The sequence below is a fragment of the Chaetomium tenue genome (assembly GCF_020726465.1).
Source record: "Chaetomium tenue strain MPI-SDFR-AT-0079 chromosome Unknown F5144scaffold_6, whole genome shotgun sequence".
NCBI lineage: Eukaryota > Fungi > Ascomycota > Sordariomycetes > Sordariales > Chaetomiaceae > Chaetomium > Chaetomium tenue.
This window is the reverse complement of record NW_027117334.1, coordinates 3,142,223-3,164,345: the sequence shown is the minus strand read 5'-3', so window position 1 is coordinate 3,164,345 and position 22,123 is coordinate 3,142,223. Positions and strand designations below refer to the sequence as shown.

General features: G+C 57.1%; 5 protein-coding genes across 5 annotated transcripts; 1 reads left to right on the top strand and 4 right to left on the bottom strand.

The window, feature by feature from the left end:
• Positions 1 to 1,624: 1,624 nt before the first annotated feature.
• F5144DRAFT_365830 (general substrate transporter) lies at positions 1,625 to 3,827 on the top strand. The gene is made up of 7 exons (XM_066784436.1): positions 1,625 to 2,014; positions 2,104 to 2,302; positions 2,357 to 2,404; positions 2,462 to 2,541; positions 2,595 to 2,761; positions 2,824 to 3,505; positions 3,560 to 3,827. The coding sequence occupies exons 1-7, from the start codon at positions 1,745 to 1,747 to the stop codon at positions 3,596 to 3,598; spliced, it is 1,485 nt and encodes a 494-aa protein (XP_066640291.1). The 5' UTR covers positions 1,625 to 1,744; the 3' UTR covers positions 3,599 to 3,827.
• On the bottom strand, positions 3,688 to 6,300 carry F5144DRAFT_583625 (glycosyl hydrolase family 3 N terminal domain-containing protein). The gene is made up of 4 exons (XM_066789566.1): positions 6,050 to 6,300; positions 5,685 to 5,989; positions 4,110 to 5,635; positions 3,688 to 4,038 (listed from the first exon to the last, which is right to left on the bottom strand). The coding sequence occupies exons 1-4, from the start codon at positions 6,172 to 6,174 to the stop codon at positions 3,784 to 3,786; spliced, it is 2,211 nt and encodes a 736-aa protein (XP_066640290.1). The 5' UTR covers positions 6,175 to 6,300; the 3' UTR covers positions 3,688 to 3,783.
• A 1,337-nt stretch (positions 6,301 to 7,637) lies between these two features.
• Positions 7,638 to 11,299, bottom strand: F5144DRAFT_518756 (lethal giant larvae like, C-terminal-domain-containing protein). The gene is made up of 3 exons (XM_066786670.1): positions 11,074 to 11,299; positions 8,734 to 10,946; positions 7,638 to 8,667 (listed from the first exon to the last, which is right to left on the bottom strand). Exons 1-3 carry the CDS (start codon positions 11,190 to 11,192, stop codon positions 7,910 to 7,912), a joined length of 3,090 nt encoding a protein of 1,029 aa, XP_066640289.1. The 5' UTR covers positions 11,193 to 11,299; the 3' UTR covers positions 7,638 to 7,909.
• A 234-nt stretch (positions 11,300 to 11,533) lies between these two features.
• On the bottom strand, positions 11,534 to 15,048 carry F5144DRAFT_539821 (Piwi domain-containing protein; the record flags this gene model as incomplete). The annotated part of the gene is made up of 8 exons (XM_066787134.1): positions 11,534 to 13,434; positions 13,492 to 13,913; positions 13,977 to 14,106; positions 14,155 to 14,303; positions 14,358 to 14,542; positions 14,605 to 14,729; positions 14,791 to 14,919; positions 14,974 to 15,048. 8 exons carry the CDS (start codon positions 15,046 to 15,048, stop codon positions 11,857 to 11,859), a joined length of 2,793 nt encoding a protein of 930 aa, XP_066640288.1. The 3' UTR covers positions 11,534 to 11,856.
• A 2,756-nt stretch (positions 15,049 to 17,804) lies between these two features.
• F5144DRAFT_496418 (uncharacterized protein) lies at positions 17,805 to 21,391 on the bottom strand (the record flags this gene model as incomplete). Its single annotated transcript, XM_066786149.1, has 4 exons — positions 17,805 to 18,263; positions 18,394 to 19,058; positions 19,109 to 20,585; positions 20,645 to 21,391. The coding sequence occupies 4 exons, from the start codon at positions 21,389 to 21,391 to the stop codon at positions 17,805 to 17,807; spliced, it is 3,348 nt and encodes a 1,115-aa protein (XP_066640287.1).
• Between the last annotated feature and the right edge of the window lie 732 nt (positions 21,392 to 22,123).

Here is a 22,123-nt window from a genome sequence, read left to right as displayed (position 1 = left end):
TAGTGTGACTCAAATTGCAAATGCAAGGGCATTCTCCTACCACAACAAGGTGCGTCAAAATGACAGTGTATCAACCAGCTTTACAACCATGCTAATGTGACCTTGCCACGTTGTTTCTTTACTCAAAGACCAGTTCCTCTCGCTCTTTGAGTTACCCTTCCGTTGTCCATATCTGTGCTTGCTTGGGTCTAAAAGCGACCGGTCCAGTCCACCATATTTCGGGGACTTGTCGTTGACAATAGATCGTGCTGTGCCCCTCACCCACATCCCACATCCCACACCGCCCAAACATCAAAAGTGGACAACAGAGTGACTCGGTTGCCCAGCGATACCAGACCGAGGTTCCAGGGGATGGGGTCCGAGTTGCGGCCATGGATGCGACTGCCAAGTCGTTAGACTTGATCCACCGCTGCATGGTCATCGAATGGAAGAGTGCTGATTACGCCACAGACTTGATGGCCGGATCGGGAGAGCTTGTCGGTGGTTGAGGCGCATCCCCGGGAGCCTCTGGGCGCCCACCCATCCTTTCCGCTCGGTAGGGCCCCCAATCGCAAGGAAAGCCAGAACTCGGTGCATCGGCTGGCGAAGGACTGCCGTGCCGAGCTCGGGAAGACCAACACTACGACCTGACTGGATTAGCGCCCAGGCGTAAAGGGCCAACCCAAGCTAGAGGTACACAGGTATCCCAGATTTCGGAGAGAAGTTGAGATTGTCTATCTCACTCCAGTATGTTTCGCGTCTCTCCACAGCCCCTCAGCCCATTACCTCCCTCCTCCACAACCCACACCCCCCTCCCTTTTCCCCGCGTTTGCGGAGCAGCCAGCGGCAGTTATCGCGCTTATTCCACAAAGGGGGATCCCTGTCGACCTTCGGATTCTTGGAAAGTGCTAAGTCGCATCTCGACCATCGAACCACCAATGCGCGGCTTGCTCCAGCCTTTCGCCTCCCCCTCCCACGTGCGCAACCTCAACCTTCCCTGCCTGGACCGGCGCCCGCACCCAGATCTGGTAAATCGTCCTGTCTTGCACACAACGTCTCTCCATCGGCCAGGGGTCTGATTGGGTTCGCCGAGGGATTCCCCATGCTGGGCCATTCCACCCCCGGATGCGGGGAAAGGCCTTGGCTGCTTCCAGTCGGCCAGACCTGGGTTGGCTCGGGTTATTGACCAAGTTGGATCTGGGGAGCGTGTCAGGTCGAGGGGTAGCGATGGAGAATATTGAATAGTTCGACGGTGGAGGTCGTGTGAGCTGAGCCCTGCTGGGATGTGCTTCGCTGGGATGTGGCGCTCGGCTGTCCTTTGATGCTAGCTGGAGGGTTCGTGAGAGGGAAGGATGTTCGATGACCAGGGGCTGCGATTGGGCGTGCCTCGGAGATCTCCTCTTGTTGACGGGTTGGGGTAACAGGGAGGGGCCTGGGGAATGGGTATCGTTTGACGGATGGATCCACGAACTGCTCCAAAGTACTTCGTACCAAGCAATTGGCGCTGCCCTCCCCGGATTGTGAGACAGTTGAGGCTAGATCGGTCCCGACGAGTGACGTACAATGGATACGTTTATTTATACCGTTACTTCCTCCCCCCGTCCCAACCTCCTGGGCCCTCTGTTCCCCTTCCTCACCACCTCTCCTCCCGTCAACGGGATCTCCCAAAACAGGCCAACCATCTTACTCTCCCCCACCCCCGTATCCCCTTAACCTCAACAGAGCGAGGCGAACCAAGGACACGCACAGAAAACCCTCCGCCACCATGACCTCGTCCCAGGAAAAGGTCGGCTTCGAGAACGTCGAGGCGGCCGACTCGGACCATGCCGGCAACAACAAGGTGGCGCCCGTCACGGCCGACGACTTCGGCTTCTCCCCCGCCGAGCAGAAGCGCATCATGCGCCAGGTCGACCGCCGCCTGGTGCTCACCGTCGGCGCCATGTACTGCGTCAGCTTGATGGACCGCACCAACTTGAGCGCTGCCATGATCGCGGGGATGCAGGAGGATCTGGTGTTGACGATTGAGAATCGTTATGTGCGTTCTCCTTTGCTCCTTTGTTTGCTTATGGGCTTTCTCTTGAGTCAGTCTGGTGGTTTGGTTTGTGTGCTGACTCCCGTGGGTAGAGTATCATCACGCTCGTCTTCTTTGTCACCTACATCGTCTTCCAACCGCCATCAACCGTCATCGTGCGCAAAATCGGCCCGCGTATACATATGGCTGTCATCTGCGTATTGTGGGGTGCCTGCATGATTGGGATGGGGTTTGTGACTAAATGGGACGCGATGGCTGGCCTGAGAGTCTTGCTGGGTTTCTTGGAAGCCGGTGAGTTTATCAAGCCTGAGGGGGTGGGGAGGAATTGTGACTAACGGACAATAGGCTTTTTCCCGAGCTGTGTTTACCTGCTGAGCACTTGGTACACAAGATGTAAGAAACCCCTTTGGGGGCAAGAGGCGAGGGGAGTGGTTGACTGACATCGGACAGACGAGGTTGGCAAGCGAAACTCGGTGTTTTACCTAGTCGGCTGTGTCGCTTCTGCCTTTGCCGGTATCCTGGCTTTCGGAGTGGGTAGCCTCGCTCATGGTTCTCGAGGTCATATCCGCTAACACGCGAGCAGCTCATGCATATGGGGGGCTTGGGTGGCCTCAACGGCTGGCGCTGGATCTTCATCATCGAGGGTATCATCACCGTGGTGCTTGGTTTTATCGGGTACTGGCTTCTGGTTGACTTCCCCGACGCGAAACGCAAGAGCTGGAGCTTCCTCTCAGCTCGGGAGAAGGAGTGGTGAGTTGCTAGCACGGTCCGAGGAACTTGTGTTCGTTCTGCCACTGACGATGGACGCTTAGGGTATGCGCTCGTGTCAACGCCGACCGTGGCGACGTGAAGCCGCAGCCCTTCTCGCTGGCCAAGTATCTTCGCGCTGGCACGGACATCAAGGTGTGGGCGTACGCCATGATCTTCTTCAACACCACAACCGTCACCTACGCGCTCGCCTACTTCCTGCCCATCATCCTCCGAGGGAGCATGGGCTTCAGCGTCGGCGAGGCGCAGTGCCTCGTGGCGCCCCCCTACGCGTTCGCCGGCATCATCATGTACGCCACGGGCTGGGCGGGCGACAAGTACCGGCTGCGCGGACCCATCATCATCTTCAACTGCCTACTGTGCATCATCGGCCTCCCGATCATGGGCTTCACCACGAACGCCGGCGTCCGCTACTTCGGCGTCTTCCTCGTCACCGCCGGCGCCAACGCCAACGTGCCCGCCGCCATGTCGTACCAGGCCAACAACATCCGCGGCCAGTGGAAGCGCGCCTTCTGCAGCGCCACCTTCGTCTCGTTTGGCGGCATTGGCGGTATCGCCGGCAGTCTCGTCTTCCGCGACCAGGACATGCCGACCTACCGCCCGGGCCTGTACGCCTGCATCGCCACGACGCTTTTGACCATGATTATGGTGGGCGCGCTGTCGCTCAATTTTTACCGCCTGAACAAGAAGGCGGATCGGGGCGAGAGGGAGCTCGAGTGTGATGCGGTAAGTCGTTGTGTTATCCGGGTAGGGTTTGGGCTTGTGCTGACATGGCTGCAGGATGATAACTACGAGCCTGGCTTCCGTTACACTTACTAAGTTCCGCGTGGATGGGATGTTTATGAGTGCGTAACTTAATGAGCGATATCAATGATGGGCATGGTTTGGGCTGGGACTGGAAGGCCTGGTTGTCTAGCGGCTGCGATGAGATACCATTATGAAGTAGTTCGGTCGGTTGTTATATCTGAATACCCAGTTCAGTTGATGATGCAACCATACACCCCTCAGCCGTGCTTCCATGTCATACCGACCGGAGCTGGCAGTGACGAGTTCAGGTGGATGTCCCGCACGTTGGAGCCCACAAAGACAACCTTCTCCCTGTCGGTGATCTCCCAGTTCTGTGTGGTTGTGTTCCAGTTGCTGACATCCCTCCGCGTCAGGTTGAACGTGACCGTCTTGGTCTCTCCCGGCTCAAGCTCAACCTCGTCGAAGCCGCGGAGAATACCCCAGGGGTTGTCTTCGCCACCGAGTTGGACGAACTGTGGTTGCGTCAGTGTTAGCTGTTAATCTCTTCATGGCCACTGACTCGGGGGTAAGTAAACAAACGTACCAGTTGCGGTATCTCAGTCCCCTTCACCTTGCCCTCGTTTGTAATACGCGCAGTAATCGTATACAAAACCTCATAGAGCCCCGGATTCCCTCCCGGCGCCCCCGAAGCAGGCAGAAAAGGCTGTGCCGACCCATCCCTTGCCGCATCCGGGAAATCAGTAACATTCCCAGCCCCCCCCGCAACAAACCCCTCACTATTATTCAACCACGAATACACATACGGCGATATCCTCCCAAATCCCTCCGGCGCCACATGGCTTTTCAACCCCTCCTCCACGACCCCAAACCTCGGCGCCGGCCCCGTCACCCCCCCAGGCGCCTCCAAAACGGGCCCCACCACCTCCTCCCTCCTCACCACCGTCAAATTCGCATACCCAAACCTTGTATACCCCAACCCAAACCCAAACGGAAACACCACCCCCTTCCCCCCCCTCTGAAACCACCTATAATCCACAAACACGCCCTCCCCAAACCCCTGCACCGGCCTTTTCGGATCCTCCGCCTCCCTCAACAACCACCCCTCCCCATAATCCCCCTCCTCCCTCGCCCACGTAAACGGACTGCGCCCCTGCGGCGCCACCCGCCCGTACAGCACATCCACCAGCGCGGCGCCCGACTCCTGCCCGGGGAACCCCGCCCACAGGATGGCCGAGACGTTGGGGTGGGCCGCGATGGCGCCGAGGAGGACCGGGCCCGGGGTGTGTAGCACGACAATGGTGTTGCGGTTGGCGCCGGCGACGGCCGCGATGAGCGCGTCGCCGTTGCCCCAGAGGGTTAGGTTGTTGCGGTCGCCCGGGTTGGAGGCGACGGTGAGGTAGTTCTCGCCGGAGGTGGCGGCTGCGAAGACGATGGCGGTGTGGGCGGTGGAGGCGAGGTGCTGGGCGGTGGGCAGGTCCCAGTTGGAGGTGGTGTTGTGGAAGGTGGTGTTGGTGAGGAGGGATTGGTGGAGCAGGGCGGTGGCGGGGGAGATGAGGTAGGGGAAGTCGGCGGTGCCGGAGCCGTAGCCCATGGCGATGGTGCCGGGGCCGCCGAAGCAGCCGCGGTCGGGGCAGAAGTTGGGGCCGTTGGGGGGGTCTTGGGCGTCGTCGCCGATGACGGCGATGCTGGGGGGTGCGGAGAGGGGGAGGATGTTGTTGGTGTTTTTGAGGAGGACGATGGATTTGGCGCCGATTTCGCGGATGAGGGCGGCGTGGTCGGCCTGGACGTCGACGAACTCGTTGACGGTGGTGATGGATTGGTTGGAGGAGGGGTGTAAGGGGCCGGTGGTCTGGTTGGTCCACGCCGAGAAGTTGATGTCCGGGCGGGAGGTGTAGTTGCCGGCGTGGACCTTGAAGTAGGCCGCCATGATGCGGACGACCATGTCATCGAGCCGCCATTGGGGTATGTCACCCTTGAGGACTGCTTCGGTGAGGCCACCTCCCCATAATGCCCCGTAAGGTTTTGGGCCGCCGTCACCGGGCATGGCCATGTCAAGGCCGCCGAGTGCTGAGCCGAGGGTGGTGTGTTGGGCTCCCCAGTCCGACATGACTTTATCGGTTAGCAGGTTTGACCGCTATCCCTGACGGGTTGCACTCACCAAACCCCTGAAATCCCAGCTCGTTCTTGAGCAGGTAGTTGGTCGTCCACTCATTCTCACACGAATATGTTCCGTTGATCTTGTTGTACGAACACATGACAGAGCCGACTCCTGCCCTGACAGCGTCGGCAAATGGCCAGAGGTAAAGCTCGTGCATGGCCTTGTCATCAATCCGCACGTCGATACTTCCACGGTAGTGTTCCTGCTCGTTAAGAATGTAGTGCTTTGCACAAGCCACTACACCACGGCTCTGGATGCCCTGGATGGACTCGGCCATGGCGACGCCAGCGAGATAGGGGTCGGGACTTAACCATCAGCGCTATACACCTTGTCTGGCCAGTCAGCAGACAGAGAAATAAACATACCCAAACCCCTCCCAGTTCCTCCCTCCCTGTGGTACTCTTCCTAGCGGCCCTGACGCCGGTCCCAGCATGACATCGATGCCCTTCCCCCTGAACTCGGCGCCAATAGCCTCCCCCCTCAAACGCATCAACCGGCGACTGAAAGTAGCAGCCACATTGATGCCAGCAGGAAAAGCCGAGTTATTCTGGGCTGACCACCAGTTAGCTTATCCACGCACCACCCACCACAACTCGGTCGATCTCAAGCCATCCCCCCAACCAACCCCCGCCACCACCACCCCAACAACAATACCCAAACAAAAACAACCAACAAAAGAAAGAAAAAAAAAAAAAAAGACCACTCACTATACCTCACCCCCAACGGCCCATCCTCCAAACACAGCCCCCTAAACCCCACCCTCGGCACCCCCCCAGTATTCCCAATACACCGATCCGCCTCCCACCCCGTGCCCGTTGTCAGGTTAACCTTTTCCGTGAGGGTCAGGTCAGCGACAAAGGCCACGGCTTGGGCGTAGGCTTCGGCCCAGGGCTTGTCCTCTGCGGGGGTGCTGCCGGGGTTGGGTGGGGTGGGTGAGGCCCAGGGGGAGGGGTAGCCGAGGAAGGGGGTGTCCGCGGCGTGGGTTGTTGGGGTGGTGAGGAGGAGGAGGAGGAGGTGGAGGAGGGTGGCGGTGGTGATCATGGTGGTGGTAGTGGTGTGGTGGTGGTGCGCAGGGTTGCTTGGGGGTTAGTTCATGGCCTGCCTTGGTTGGGTGTGGGCGGTTTGTGATCTTAAACGACGATCCGAGTGTGCCGCTCACTTATCAAGGAGTATCCATGAGGTGAACTGGGGGAGAGCCAGCACCATTCGGCTCCGGCAGATGGCAGCCAGGTTCCATCCCCGCGGGGTCAACACAAACGGCCCGCGGTAACTGCAGTCCATCAATTGGAGCAACTGAGTGAGACAGCTCAACGAAAGAGACTGGAGGGGATAGGGTCGACCCGCCATTTAGCCATAGTGCTCGGGCAGTACTCGGGGTTACTGGGAGACATCTCCGCTCCGTGCTACCTCACTACCGCTTGCAGATCCGGATACCGGCAGTCGAATACCCGACGGTTATGACCGCTCGGTTCCAAGCGAACGGTGGTACGAAGTACCAACATGTTGTCCCACATACATAGTAAGTTTAAAAAGGGGCTTGTATTTCCAAGAGTGGTGGGTAACCTGGGCATGTTTATCGAAATCCCGGACGGCGGTGGTAGATAAACACATAAACAAAACAACAAAAAAGTGGTTGAGAAAAAAAGGCAGACAGGCAGCTCTGTCAAAAATAGCAAAAGCTCACCGGCCAGCCCCCCTCTCAATTCGGTAGTTAGGCGCGATCGTAGTCAGCAGGCCTGGGGAGAGGGAGGGTGGTCCGGTTACGAAATCCTTAATTAAGGATTTACTCCGAAACCCCGGGGGCTCGAACCTGCAACCTTTGGTAATGGAAGAGGCGAACTACTACCCGGGGTTTTGAGGACCACCGCCAGTAACCACCGGGCCACCGTCAGGTGGCTGGTGGTCCTCGTTGGAAATCAGGCACGCGGATCTAATAGATATAGCGCCAGCACCTCGGGATGTGTAAGAGGGTTGATTAGCAGGTCAAAGGTGAAAGCCCAAAGACCTTTAAAAAAAAATGAATTTGGTAGTCGACGACCTCCACCTGCAAAAAAGAAGCATGTACCTCACGGAACATAACCACCAATATAATCCGCCGTGCCATCCCAACCAGGCGCTTGCCCACCAGTCTAAAGCCAACTCCAACCCCAAACAAGCCCAAGAAGCCAGAGCCCCTCCCATCACCATCCTATACCAGGTATACATCCCCCCCTCCCTCATCTCCCTCAGAAAAACGACTTCTTCACCGTCCCCAACACCACATCCCTCTTCTGCTTCTTCACATACTTATTCACATCATCCGCCCACCCCTGACTCGACTCCTGCAGCCGATTCATCGCATCGTCCACAATCGTCAACTTCTCCGTGCGCTCATTAATCTGCCGACTCAAATACTCGCCCCACCCTTCCTGAGCCGTCCCCGCCCGCGCATTCGCACCACCACCAGCCCTCCCACCACCACCACCACCACCACCACTCGCTAACCCCCTCTCCGCAGCCGCCAGCTCCATCATGCGCTTACTCGGCGGACGGCCCTCACCGCCAATGAGCAGGTCAAGATCCGTGGGGCTGACATACTGCGTGCCCGAGATCCACTGCAGGTTGCTGATGGTGGGGCGGGGCGGGAGGACAGCGGTGGGGTTGACGAGGGAGTCGTCCGAGGGCGGGAGGGGCTGGCCGGCGCCCCAGACGGGCAGGACGGCGATCTCGGAGGGCCCCGTCCAGCCGAAGACGTCGCCGGTGCGGGAGATGACGGCGGACATGGTGCGGGCCGGGTCGAGCATGGGCAGCGCGGAGCGGCCGATCTCTTTGAGCCCTGGCAGGGTGTAGGCGCGTGTGGTGCGGTCGCCGAAGACGGTCACTAGTGCGACGCCCACGCGGGGGATCTCGGTGACGCGCGCGGCGTCGCAGAATTGGTCGTCGAAGGATTTGGAGGCGCCTTTGGCGGTGGCGGGCTTGAAGATGCGGATCTCGGTTTGTGTCACTGGTTGTTGTTAGCGAGCTGGAATGTGGAAAGAAACCTAGGTGGAAGGGGGAGGGGTTGACTTACCAACAACCAAAACACCGTTTACCTGCCGGCCCTCCCTCAGTCCGCCTACCGAGAGGGGGGTTGCACTAGCCGGCTGCCCAGTATCTGAATTCAACGTGCTGATCGAGATAACCTTGTCGGCATTGCCCTTGGACACGCCGGCCAGCTGCGCCGAGTATGTCTGCCCCGACGGGAGGACCTTGAAGGTAGCCACATGCCCCAGGCTCGTCCCGACAAAACACGCAATGCTGGAATAGCCGTCCCCTTCCAAAGTCAAAACACCAAACTCGATGGCGGTCGGGAATTCTTTTGTCCCCGGCGCTGCCTTGGACGAGTGTCCCTTGAGGAACGACGACCGCTTCTCCTCCTTGATAAAGTCCGTGACAGACGCCTGGAAAATGACGCTCGGCCCGCGCAGGTCAATGATGCTGAAGAAGCCGCCTTCAGAGCCCACGGCAACGAACCCGACGTCGGAAACCGTGATCACGCTAATAGGGCCCTGCATCATCTCGTAGAGAACAAACGGCTGCAGGCCGTCCTTAAGTGTGGGCTCCGAGCGCGACGAGATGTCAGTTAACCCCCCAGGGTTCGAGTTCAGGGGCTTTGTAGCGTCCCGGCCAAAGTTCCTGTTCCCTCCCCACTTGTAGATGACGACTTCTCCCTTCCTCGTGCCGGCAGCAAACTCCCCTGTAGCGCCAGACATGGAAAGCGCTGTGACATTCACATCCTCAAACCGGTCGAGCGCCCTAGCGATGTCCACTTGTAGCTGCAGGGGATTCTCGATCTCGTCACCGTGCCCAACATCCCAGATCCGGATCGTGCTGTCGGCGTGGGCGACCTGGATGATATTGCGGAAATCCCAGCCCGCCCTCCTATTCTTCGACGCCGGGGCGCCGCCCCTCAAGATCGGGTCGCCCCGGTTGCGCGTCTCGGTCAGGCCCAGCCACCTCTCGCGCGCCATGGTGCTGACGGCGATCTTTTGCACGAACGGATGCACAAACGACATGCTCGGGTGCAGCATGTTGGTCGGGCTGATGGGGTACCCCGACGGGAAGCTCATGGTGATGACCTCGCCCGAGGTGAGCATGGTCATGATGGCGATCGGGTCCTGCGCGCCATCAAAGTACGGCGACGACCGCGGAATCAGGCAGTAGTTCGCGACCGCCGCGCCGGGCGGTATCGGCAGGGTCAGCTGCTTCTTCGCCTCGAAGTGGTTTGTCAGCACTTCCCACGACGACGTCGCATACGTAGGCGTCGGGCCTAGTTCCAAGAACGTCAGCCCCTTCTGCGGCTCATCCACCGCCTGCCCACCGGCAATCAACAACGCCGTATCATCCGGGTTCTGCTTGCAGCACCACGCAATCTTCCCAAACGGCACCAGCGGCGTCGGTTTCGCCGCCGCCCGCTTCCCCCCCACCTCATTCACCCTCGTCTCATACACCGACCTCGCCGCCACGACCCTCCCATCCTTCGGATCCCAAAACACCAAACTCCCATCCTCATGCGCCGTCAGCACAAACGTGCCCGTCGGGTGCCAAACCGCCTGCACCACCCTCGGCCGGCGCTCCCTCTCCACCCCGCGCCCATCCCCGCCCGGCGCCCCCGCCGGCACCACATACTCAAAATACTTAGTCGCCGCATTCAACTTAAACGAATACACCACCGCGCCATGCGTATAGCCAATCAACAACTTCCCAATATCCCTCGGATGCACCTGCAAACTGACCACCCCAATCCCCCCCGCCCCCGCCCCCAGCCTCAAATCCACCCCCCTGGGATCCTCCCGCAACCGCCACAGATTCGGCACCCGAAACCCCGTCGCCTGGCGCTCCCTATCCAAATCATACGCCCACACATCCGCGGCATTTTGCATGGCCACGAAGGCCCAGTCCAAACCCGGGTCGGTCACGACGCAGGCGACGCGGCCGTAGGTGGTTTTGGCGGCCTGGCGGCCGGAGGCGAGGTCCCAGATGGCGAGCTCGTGGTGGGAGTCGAGGCTGACGAGGCGGTTGGCGACGAAGGCGAGGTGGCGGATGGCGTGGGGTTGTTGGGTGGTGGTTGTTGTGGAGGAGGAGGTGGGGTTGAAGAGGGGGGGTTTGCGGGAGGAGGGGGGGGAGGGGGTGAAGGTGCGGTGGGCGCGGTGGGCGCCAAAGACGTAGATTTGGGCGGGGCCGTATTGCGAGGTGGTGGTGCCGACGGCGAGGAGGGATTGGATGGGGTCGTAGGCGAGGCAGCTGTGGATTGGGGCGAAGGGAGGGGGTTAGCGAGGTGCTTTGAGTCTTCGTGGATGGGAAGCAATCAAACAAAGCAGGCAATGGAAACAAGACATAACCACAAACATAGGTATAGACATGGACATACCTGATCTGCGAGTTGATGCCATATCGCGACTGTTCGTCTGGATTGAATGACCCCGGCGTGATCCCCGCTGAAAGGTCATTCTGAACCCCAGCCTGTCTAGCTCGTAAAAAACTCGCCATATTTTCTTTGCTTTTTCCCACACAGTCCAATACAAAGTATTGATGGTGGTTTGGTGTTGGGGAGAGCGACGACGGGAAAACGGGAGTTTCGGTTGGTGCTGACGACATGTAACTTTACAAAGAGCTAGGGACGTGGGGTGAAACGGCCGGGGTGCCCTGGCTGCCCCGCGGGTACGCCAAGCGATGCACACCCCGCCCCACCCCAGTCCGCCATGTGCCGAATTCCCGCGGACCCTGGCTCGCCTCGTCAAACCAACAACCGCCAAGAGACAGACACGAACTCTCAGCCACGCGTTGCTCGGCAGCGCGTCTCAGGGGCAAGTCAACATCACTCCTTGAGGAATGAAACGACCACCAACAGCCACGACTTGGCCAAGTATGTTAGTTCCTTTTCACATTCCAAAGTCACACTTCACAAAACAGCGATTGGGTAAGGCAACGAATATTCTGCTACCAACTCCCCCTGCTCCGGACTCATGTGGTTGGGTACTCTTGGCCACGCCGCTCACCTCACCCTCGAGCACAAGAGACCGCCACCGCCAAGATAAGATACATCAAACTTAAACAACAAGAGCCGCCTGCATTATGTCAGGCGACTGTAAAAATCACCGCCCGCGACTGCCACCGCAAAGTCGCACCCAAGCCTGCCTCGTCAGCGGGCTTCTCAAACCCACCACATGGTGTTCTTGAAGGTAGTAATCGCATCGGGACGACCTCCGCCAGATCCAACCTCCAGAAGCGGGGGAGGGGGCGGGCCATCCGCGGTGCGCGAAGTGGTCGTTTTGCCATCGCCCTTGGACATCGGGCCCGGGCGCTTCAACACCAGATGCCTGGCATCCACGGGAGCCGGCGCAGCGTTGCTCGCCAAGTTCTCGTGGTGGCGCGCGCGGGCGCCAGCCAAGTGTGCATAGTAGACTGCGGGGTGCAGGGAGACCGGTGTGGTCGAGCGGCAGTACTGGTAGCACTGTTGATATAAGATGCGCTGCAGCTCATCAGGCTTCAGGGCGCACTCGTCGTGGATCACGTTGTAGTGCACCGGGCGCGCGGTGCCCTGGATGGCCACGTGAGAGCAGAGGTAGAAGTCGTAATGGAAGGGGTGGGTAACCTCCCGCTCCACAAGCGTGCCCGGCAAGCAGTTGCCGTTCCTGTCGCCCCGCTCAGGGAAGAAGCGGATGTGGTGACGCTTGGTGGCGATGATGACGGTAATCTTGGGAACGAACTCAAGCTGTTCCTTGAAAACCTTCCGCATCTCCTCCACCTCGAACTCCATGACGTGGGCAAACTGGCCTTCCGAAACGCCATCACGCAGGTAGAAGACGTGCTGCGGAGGCTTCCCGCACAGCCTCTTCCACTTCACAGCCAACGGCCCGAGCATCGAGTGCATGTTGGCGGGCTGCAAGATCTCAACGCCCCAGCCGTTGGTCTGCACGGCAGCGTCATAGACCGCTGCCTGCTGGTCCATGGAGACGCACATGGCCGCCGTAGACGCAGATCCGGCGGCAGTGCTGCCGTGGGAGACATCGACGCCAATCATCATGGTCGGGGTGTTCTCGAAAAAGGCGGACTTCCCTTTGCTGGCAATCTTCGAAGTCTGGCCACCCAGCTTGGAGTTGACCTTCATGCAGACGTTCGAGCAGTATTGACCCTGGGCCTTCCGAACGTGCTGGGCCTGCACCATCTGCGACAAGCATGCAACGCCGCAGTCGTTGGCTTGCTTGAACCTGTCATAGATGAATGCCGTCTTGTCCCTGAGGATGTAGAAAAGGATCTGGGGCGTGCTCTTGTTCTCCTGCCCGCACTTTTGGTAGCACCCCTGGACGATCTGGTCCACCGGTGTACCCCGCGGAGGCGCATAGATCTTTGGGTCATTCACAATCTTGCCGCCGTGACCCGCGTACGTGGTCTTGAAAACCTTGGCAAAGTTATCCGCAGTCGCCTTGTCGATGCAGGCGTCGACGATGACGAAGGCCCACGACACAAGCGGCGCCTTGTTGGGGAGGACGAACTTCACGCCGCGGAGATCCCAGCGGCCCGTCATCTTGGGATCGACGGGTCTTCCGGCATACTGGATGACAGGGTTGGGGAGGACCTTTGCTGGAATCATCGGCATGTTCGGGTTGATCTTGATGCCGAAATGGGCGAGGTAACGGTCTTGGCCCCATTCGAGATTCTGCACCATCTTCAAGACCTCGTTCTTGCGCTGCGGGGGACGCTGCACGGCAAACTTGATCATCTCCGAGGTCTGCAGCTCTTGTCAGCCACATTACATCGAGGCACGGGGACGATATGGGGCGCATACCTGATTGGGGTCCAGCTTGAAGGGGTACGGGTTGAACCGGTGAACCTCGCAAACTTCCATGGGAAAGAGACCGGCGTTGGTAGACTCAATCAACGGCAAATACCAGTGCTGGATCTTGGTCTTGTAGTGCTGTAAATAGTAGTCGGCAATGTTGTATGTCTTGGTGGAGCCATCGGGCATCTTCTTGTTGAACGTGACCGCCTTCGCGTTGGCGCCCAGCTCACCATACTTCACGTCAAAGGCAATGCCCTTGACCTTGTGCTCCTTGGAAACCTTGGACTCGCCCCGATGCTTCACTTCAAAGCGGATGTTCTGGAGGCGACGGAGAGCCTTGAAGGCTTCCGACATACCCCAAGCGTCGGAGCCGCCTTTTCCGCCAACCTTCACAGGCAGGAGAGCCTTTCGTAAGCCCTCATAGTCCACTTCATGAAGAGTTAGCCCGATGACAAGAGAAGAAGAAGAAGGAAAGAGATTGGGGCACTCACGATTGTCCCATTTACGGTCCATGCAGCTCAAGAAGTTGCGCGCCAGCTGCTCAAACTTCTGACCGACCCAGAAGGTTTGGTTGGCGACATCGACATTGACGCCGAGCCCCATACCGCCGGTATTGTACGACTGGTGCATAGTTAGCGCAGTAAATCAAGCCGGGAGGGTAGCACATACGTCGTTGAGGCGAATGGCGGAGTAAATGCCCTTGATGGCCTCAGTGACCTTGTTGAGTTGCTTCGTCTCCGAGTATTGGTTGAAAAGAGTGCGCTTGATCAAGCGCATGCGCTCCGAGGGGCCCTGGCGCAGAACATGATCAAGGAAGCCTAGACTCAATGAGCGATGGCAACCAACACACCGCGGAGCTTGCTGTCACTTACTCATGCACTCCAAAACCGTATTATCCCAGCCGATCTTCCCGCTCAAGTAGCCCTTGAGGGCTTCCAGACGGACCTTGCATGTTTGCTTCACCTCGACGGTGAACTGGTTCTTCTCGCGGCCGGGACGGCCCTCATCTTCGCCCAGGTCAACTTCGACCGAGAAACTCGGAACGTTGGTGCTCGACCTGGGTGATAGCACGTCAGAACGCAAGGAATCATGGGCCATAGAAGAGATATAGATACATACCAGGCAAGCTTCCGATTGTCATAAAGCCAAGGGAGCTTATAGGATGCCAGCTTGCCCTGGAAAGCCTTGGTGTCCCAGGCCTTCTTGTAGACGATGGCGCCATTGGGCACGGGAGAAAGGGCGACCTATCCCGGGGTAAGCGACACGCCTCTCATAGAACTTAGCACTAGGGCTTCGGATACTTACATCGTACTGGTAGACATCCTTGCCGCTGATGCCCTCGATGCGGAACTGATTCACGCCGACCTTGATGTTTTGGCCAATGGTGCTGTAACCGCGGCGGGCAGCATGCGGAGTGTTGACTTTATCGGCGTGCTAGAGACTTTATCAGCGTCGTGCGGCCAAATCTCGAACATAAATCGGGCTTACCCAGTACGCCTCGGGCGGCAGGTCGCATCGCTTGTTGATGCCCTCAGGGAGCTCCAGGGGGTTTCGCTCCTGCATCTTGGACATGGTGGGCAATGAAATGGCTCTTTCGAAGCCGAGACACGCTGGGATCAAGCTGGATGCGAGAAAATTGGTTAGCGAGTTGTGGTCGAATTCTCCCAAGGAGGCAAGCGACCGGGGAAAAGGGCTTGTGGCTAACGGAAAGTGGGAGAAAAATAGAAAATGCGATTGGGGTGTTGCGATTGTTGCTGTATTGAAGGCAGACTCGCTCGAGTGATTGGGGCAATGATCGCGATTCGGGGATCTGAGCTGGTTTTGAAATATGGGTGAGCCCTGAACCCAAACTTCGCCAGTAGAAAGACGAGTTTTGGGAAGAGGTTGAGAGTGGAAGGAGGAAAGTGGAAGATGTCAAGGGCTTGAAGAAAGTAAGGTGGTAGCTCCCGTGGCAGAGACAGACCCTGCCAGTTGCGCGGGAAAAAGAAGGACTTGGAAGTCGAGTGGTAAGGTGGAGGAAATGAACATGTGAAAAGGGAAAGATGAAAGGACCTTGGTGCGCAATACCAGGTAAAGTACCCGTCTCAAGCGGCGCGAACGAGGGAAGTAATGAAGGCAGGAGCGCCCAGCGAAAAATAGAGAACTTACCGGTTTGCTCGCGCAGCAAACCCAAGGTTCGTTTGGAAGGCGCACTTCCTCGCAAACGCTGCAAAAAGTGAGTTAGCGTATATGCTTTGCGATTGAGTTGTTTGTCGAGTTGTTTGGTGAGAAAGAGGGAAAGTAAAAGAGGGAGGAATTTGTGGAAATATGTTTGGGATCAAGGCGAGGTAAATGTGTGTATGTGTGTTTGAGAGTGTGTTCTGAAGCTCAGAGGTGGTTGAGTCTCGCTAGCTCGGGTGATAGAGGGAATGAATCATGGAAGCCAGGCCGAGGGGAATGCAGAATGAGAGTGCAGTTTTGATGCCATATGAACTTACCGATCAAGTTTCGTAATTTGTTTGTTAATTGACTAGCTTCGAGTCAAAGTTAGAAAGGAGTTTTAAAAGTTGAATCAGGCGCTGGTAGGATGTAGGAAGGAGAGGATGATCGGTAAAGCGAATAGTCGCGCGGTGAGAAAATGGGCTGAACTACCTGCAACAAGTCAATCGAGTGAGTTTTGCGTGGTCGCCTGCAGTGTGGAAGAGAAGGGTACTTCGGGAATCAGAGATAGAATTAGGTTGAGGAAGAAAGGAGATGGAGATGGAAGTGGAAGTGGAAGTGGAAGTGAAAGTGGAAGAAAGAGTGGGTGTCGTCGATCCGGCGAAAGTTGGTCCAAGAACCCGCCTCGAGTTGAGGCGAGAAATATGGAAAATGAAGTTCGAAGGATGTGAGAAGGGAAAGGCTTGGAGAGAGAAAACCCTCCACTGTGTGATGTCGGGGTAGTGATGCCAGTCAAGCCGGCCTGTTTGGGGGGCTCAAGTTTGTGGTTTGCGATTTGGCTGGAGCTCTGGGGAAGGTGTATGGATTTGCTCGTTTCGATGATGTGGAGGAGTGAGAGTGCAAAGGATGGGGGGAAAGACCGATAATTGCTGCGAGAAACGGCCAAATGCGGGTTGGCTTGCGATATCTCGTCGTAGATGGCAAGGGAGAGGTGCAAGGTGCAACGCGGGTGAGGTGATGAGATCTGATTACTTACCTATTGATTGCGGTGTGGTTGAGGTACTTGTTGATGAGTGATGAAGGCAATAAACCAAGTAACTGGGCTCAAAATACCCGAAGGTAGGTTGATACCAGTTAAGGAGATGATGTGTTTAAGGAGTGGGAGAAAGAAAAGAGGAGGGGGATCGGGTGGCCTGCGAAAGAATTTATACCCCAGGTGACTGGGAGGACTTTACAGCCAGGCTAGGGCTACCTCGAGAAATCCTGCAGTGCGGCGTTGGTAGAAATGGGATGGAGGAAGTGGTAGAGGGAAGGAAAGCTCGGGAAATCTTGCTTCCACCAAGTCACTTCATGAAGGGAGGTACCTAATCCTAGAGTCACGGCCAACATATTTATTCCGGCCGAATACAAGCATCGATTGTTGGGCCAAGTAAAGAAAGTGGTGCAAGTCCTTGTAACAAACCTGTCTCATCAAGCACGGCAGATACTAGTTGTTTCCATTCCAAAACTGTTCGCTTTGCTTTGCGTCTCTACTTATGTTGGTTACGAACACCAACCATGGCATCAATTGCCTACCTTCACTACCCGGTTTAGGGAATGATGTCAAACGCTGCTTTGCGCCGGTGGGGATAGTTGCAAACCAAGTTCGAGGAGAGTTAGTGGTGACCTGCCATGGGGTTGGTTATATGTCACCCTCACTCTGTGACTTTATTGGAGTATTAAAGATAAGGAATACGACCAGGTCGGCACAAATAACCCCCGAAGCAATCGTTTTTGGGCTTAGGAAGACGTGTATGTGAGAGAAGCCAATCTTCCTCGTCTCATTCGCTGTTTTATAGGTAACTAACTATGTTAAGGCAAGTCGACCAGAGCCGTTTCCTGCCCATCAACACGCCTCGAATGCTCAACCAGCAGAAATAAGCAGTGACCGCCTCAAAAGACCATCTTTCCCAACGCCAGGTGCACGAAACCAACCATGATGAAGCCTGCCAGATAATTACCAACCTCCTTGTACATACATAAAGAACTCTCTGCTACCCTCGTCAAACCATCGAGAAGCAGCAAAGATGATATTACAAGCCAAGCGACCTTAAGCTGGTCGAAAATAGCACGCCCAGAACCCCTTCCTGGTGTGGTGCGTTATGCTGGGCCCGAGGGAAACCTAGAACCGTAAACAACTCTCAGCTCATACGCGTCGCACCCGTGACGCGTGGGAGAATTAAGCATCCAGAGAGACCTTCCTGTGTCGGGTTCCATAAAGGAGCCGGCTCACGGTAGGTATCATCGGCGAGAGGAAGTGCGGCATGCTGAAATCGAGACGAGAGCCGCCTAGTAAGGGGGCGGCGGATATCGGGGGTAGCCTCCCTGGGGTGGTGGCTGCGCTTGGGCATACATGTGCGGCGGCGGAGGACCACCATAGCCTTGTTGCGCAGTGGGAAGAGGCGGATAAGGCGGCCAGGCGCCGGGGGCGCCGCCATCGTACTGCATTGGCGGCGGTTGGGCGTATCCCGTTTGAGGCGGGGGCGGGCCTTGGGCGTAGACGGCCGGAGGGGGCTCGTAGGAGCCGCTGGAACCTGGCCGCATAGAGCTTTGTCTGTACGGGGCAGCGGAAGCAGGCGGCATGCGGCCGCGGGCTCCGTCTCCTCCGACATATGGGCTCAGAGGTCGGCCAATAGGGGCAGGGGAGTCGCGATTTTGGTAGCTCCCGAACTGGCTGGGATGGTCCGAAGGTTGGCGGGAGTTCTTCCACGTCGAGTACTCGGGCACCACAGTCTCGCGCAGGAGGTTAGTCACCTTAGTCGGGTCGAAACGATGGAAATCGTAAAGTTCCGCTCGGGGGATCTGGCCCATGAGGAATGTGATATCCCGAGCGATGGGAGCTGGGGTAGTGGTGTATGAGGTCACGCCCTGGCCCTGCATCCGGCGTTGCTGGTCCAAGCGGCGGCCGGCGGCACCCTTAAGCGGCGAAGCACCGCGCTGGAACTCGCCAAAATCATTGCGCTGGATCTTGCGCGGTGGCTCATCAAAGTCATCGGCGGGCAATGGTCGTTTGGGGGAGTTTGTCGCAGGCAAGAACTGAGGCGCGGGACTAGCACGGGTCGCAAACGGCGGTGGCCGAGGTGAGTTCTGGAGGGAGGTGCCCTGCTCGATCGACGGCATCAAGAGTTTAGGTCTGAGTTGTGTGACAGGCGATACAATGATCCGAGCGGTGATAGGGTCGAATTTATCGGTCGAATACCGCGCAGTGAAGTGAGCAAGCTTTGGGTCCTCAGGGAAGAGCTCGGCCATCCGCTTCTCCAGCTTGGCAATCTGGGCAAGCTCGCCGAACTGTGACTCGTACTTGTGGAAGTATGAATACAGAGGCTTAGCTTTGTGCACAAGCTCGGGCTTCTGTGTCAGACGATTGACGACCGTCTCGAAGAGGACACGGGCATCTGTAAAAGTCAGCTAGCATTCAGGGAAATGAGGGAGGTCAGATGCTTACTGGTGAAGTCATCACGAGAGTGGAGGTACTTGATGTTCTCAAGCGTGAAACCCTCATCCTCCGGGAATAGTTTAGCACCACGGTCAAAGATTTTGCCTCCTGCTGGGTCCTTGTAGATCGTCCACTCTAACTGCGCGACAGCCGCATAGACGTCGCTCGTGAGGCGCCCACGATGGCGCGCATCCTGAAACGCCTGCCGCATACCGCCGAGCTCTGTGTTCGGCTTGCCTTTGCCCTGAATACGGCGCATCGCGCGGATCAGGGCAATCCAAACGAATGAGATGGTTCGTGACAGCAACTGGGTCTGTGCCGCGAACCCCTGCCTGATGGCCCGGAGTTGGTCATTGGTCCTGCTGTCTCTTGCACCCTTGTCTGAGGATTCAACATCATCCTCATCGTCGTCATCGTAACCTGCCCTGTTGCTGGAACTTTCACCAGAAGCCTTGGCAGCCTCTTCGATACGGGCAATTTCGGCAGTCTCACGATCCTTGAGGTTTTTGACGATACCGTAAAGCGTGTCCAAGACGCTGTTATAGGGAGAGCGCACGGCTTTTCCACGAGCGATCTTCGCGTCGTCGTTCTCCTCGATGGGGTAAGTAGATTCGATATAATCACCATGCTTCAAGGCGAGCAAGACGCTCTCGGGGTTTGCCTCGATACCTTTGGTGAGTAACTCGAGGCCGGTTGAGTTGCCCTCCTTGGATGTGATGTTGTTGTCGAAGCACCACTGGGCAGCATCAACCCACATCTCGGGCCAGAACCGGAGGGCCATGAGGGCCTGGTGGTAAACAAAGAGGATGCGATTTTGGTAGAGACCAGGCTGGTCTTTGTCGTCCCTGAGGTCCAAAGGGTCCGACTTTTCCCAAGCGATCCACTTCTTCCAGATCTCAACTTGCTCCATGTACTCCTGGTCGCCGTCAAAACCAGGAGCGGGCGGGAGACGGGGGAGCGTTGTTCGCTGGAGACCTCGGGTGATGTTATCCAGGGCCGTGTTCGCACTCTTGGCTGACATGTACGAAGGCGACTTCTCAGCCAAATACTTCCGGCCAGTCAACTTGTTGAGACCCATCTCGAATTGGTCGTATTCCTTCCACAGGGTGTTGACGTTGCCGATCGGCACACAGATGGCTCGCTGGTACGCCTTGCGCAACTGATCCATCTTCTGCTGATCTTGCCATTGACTCCCGCCGACTGTGCCAGGCCCAAACTTGATGAACTGAATGTACTCGGCCCAGATCCTGCCCGCATCCTTGTCCAGGCCGACGTTGTCGATAACGAATTCATAGGCGCGCGAGACAGTTTGGCGGGCATTGCCGCTGCTGTCGTTGAGGTCATTCCTCCGACGGATGTAGTCCAGGTATTTGGTCCATAGGTTCACATTCAGCGTTGTCATCAGGGATTTGTTGAAGATGAGTTCGGCCTCGGGGAAGTTATTCATATCAAGCTCCATTGAAAGATACTCGGCCCATACGTCGGCCTGGGAAAAAGAAAGTCAGCTCAGCGTCGTATACTATATCTTGTGTTTCTCAAACTTACAGCCTGGGGAAAGACAGTCAAAAAGCGATCGTAGATCCGTCTTGACTGCTCAATGTCGTTCTTGGACCGATATTCGGCGATCAGCGCCAGCCACGCATCCATGGCGCCACGAGAATCTTCGCTGACCCGGCTCTCTAGCTGAGTGATCCTGTCAACAACGACTGGGCTAACCGTAACTGGAGTTGTAGCAGCGTCGCCATTTTCCGGCTGGCCAGCAGGAACATCGGCGTTCACCTGGGGAGTAGGGTCTGCAATGGAAGGGGCGGTTGAAGCTTGTTTGGCAGTGATGTGATTCTGTTGGAGAGGGGGATGTGGGACAGAAGACTGCAATGCAGCAGCTGGAGCAGAACCACCTGATGCAAGAACCGGCGCCTCATGTGCCTCTTCATCATCTTCAGAATCAGAGTCTCCCACTAGGAAGCCTCCTGCCGTCCGCGGCTTCTGTTTGGTGGCGCGCTGGGGTGAAGGCCTGATGGGGACCTGATCCGCAGCCGCCGGAAGCGTTGTGCCAGGAGCTGGTGCAGCTGTGACCGATGCTGGATCGTAGTCACCCACATCATCGGTGGCACCATCAGGAGATGGGACGTCACCGGGAGCATGTTGGGCTGAATCAACGGAATACTCTGCTTCATCTTGATCGGTGCTATGCTGCGGAATATTCTCTTGATTGCTGCTTCCATCTGTCACCTCATAATCCCCATTCTCATCCCACGCACCGCTCTGATGAGCGGGGTCGTAGTCAGCCATTGTGTGAAAAGACTGTGTCTTGAGAGGTAGATCGGCTCGGTCGCGAGAAGCGGGGCGTCGTGTAGATGCCTCCAGACAGTAGAGTCGCACCTGATTAGAGGAACCGTCTGTGATGGTAAGATTGTTGTCGGTATCGGGGATTGAGGGTCAATCGTCGTGAAGGGAGAGAGGTCGAGTGCCGAGATCCTATCGTGAAGCTGGTAATCAATCAATGCTGGAAGATTGATACGGCGGATGTGACAGTCGAGTTGTGGATATAGGTGGTGCAATGCAAGGAATGCTCGCTGAAAGTCGTGTCTCGTGATTCCGGAACACTGTTCTAGTTAAAGTGTGAAGGGCAATGCGATTGCGGCATGCTGTGGTGGAATAAAGATCCGAGCACACAACAAAGAAACCTAGGAGCAATCGTAATAATTGCAATGGTGCGTTGAATAGATGTGGGAATATTATCCACTATTGCACGGTCGGTGCCTATTCAAAGGCCGGCGATGCTAATTATTGTGGTTCGCTGGTGCAGCTCGCAGCGGATTCGAGGTTCGAAGGAAAAACGAGGTCTAGCCAGCCAGCCGGGCAGCTCTGGACCTGAACAAGCAAGTGATGTGGCTCAGGTGAGGCGGCATACAAGGATTATGATTGCGTCCCGCCACATCTAGTGGCCAAATTCTCAATGTGGGTCTCCACAGAAGTCGGGCGCCAGCAACGCGTTCTGGGCTGCGTTCAATTTACGCGACC

Bases quoted from the DNA above. Each gene is read 5' to 3' on its own strand.
- F5144DRAFT_518756 (XM_066786670.1), bottom strand. From the start codon at position 11,192: ATGGCGAGTTTTTTACGAGCTAGACAGGCTGGGGTTCAGAATGACCTT. The intron at 10,947-11,073 runs GTATGTCCATGT...CCCAATCCACAG, and splicing joins GGCATCAACTCGCAGATCAG to CTGCCTCGCCTACGACCCCA. The intron at 8,668-8,733 runs GTAAGTCAACCC...AACAACAACCAG, and splicing joins AAACGGTGTTTTGGTTGTTG to TGACACAAACCGAGATCCGC.
- F5144DRAFT_365830 (XM_066784436.1), top strand. From the start codon at position 1,745: ATGACCTCGTCCCAGGAAAAGGTCGGCTTCGAGAACGTCGAGGCGGCC. The intron at 2,542-2,594 runs GTGGGTAGCCTC...ACACGCGAGCAG, and splicing joins CCGGTATCCTGGCTTTCGGA to CTCATGCATATGGGGGGCTT. The intron at 3,506-3,559 runs GTAAGTCGTTGT...ACATGGCTGCAG, and splicing joins GGGAGCTCGAGTGTGATGCG to GATGATAACTACGAGCCTGG.
- F5144DRAFT_583625 (XM_066789566.1), bottom strand. From the start codon at position 6,174: ATGCGTTTGAGGGGGGAGGCTATTGGCGCCGAGTTCAGGGGGAAGGGC. The intron at 5,990-6,049 runs GTATGTTTATTT...CTGATGGTTAAG, and splicing joins AGGAACTGGGAGGGGTTTGG to TCCCGACCCCTATCTCGCTG. The intron at 4,039-4,109 runs GTACGTTTGTTT...ACGCAACCACAG, and splicing joins GGACTGAGATACCGCAACTG to TTCGTCCAACTCGGTGGCGA.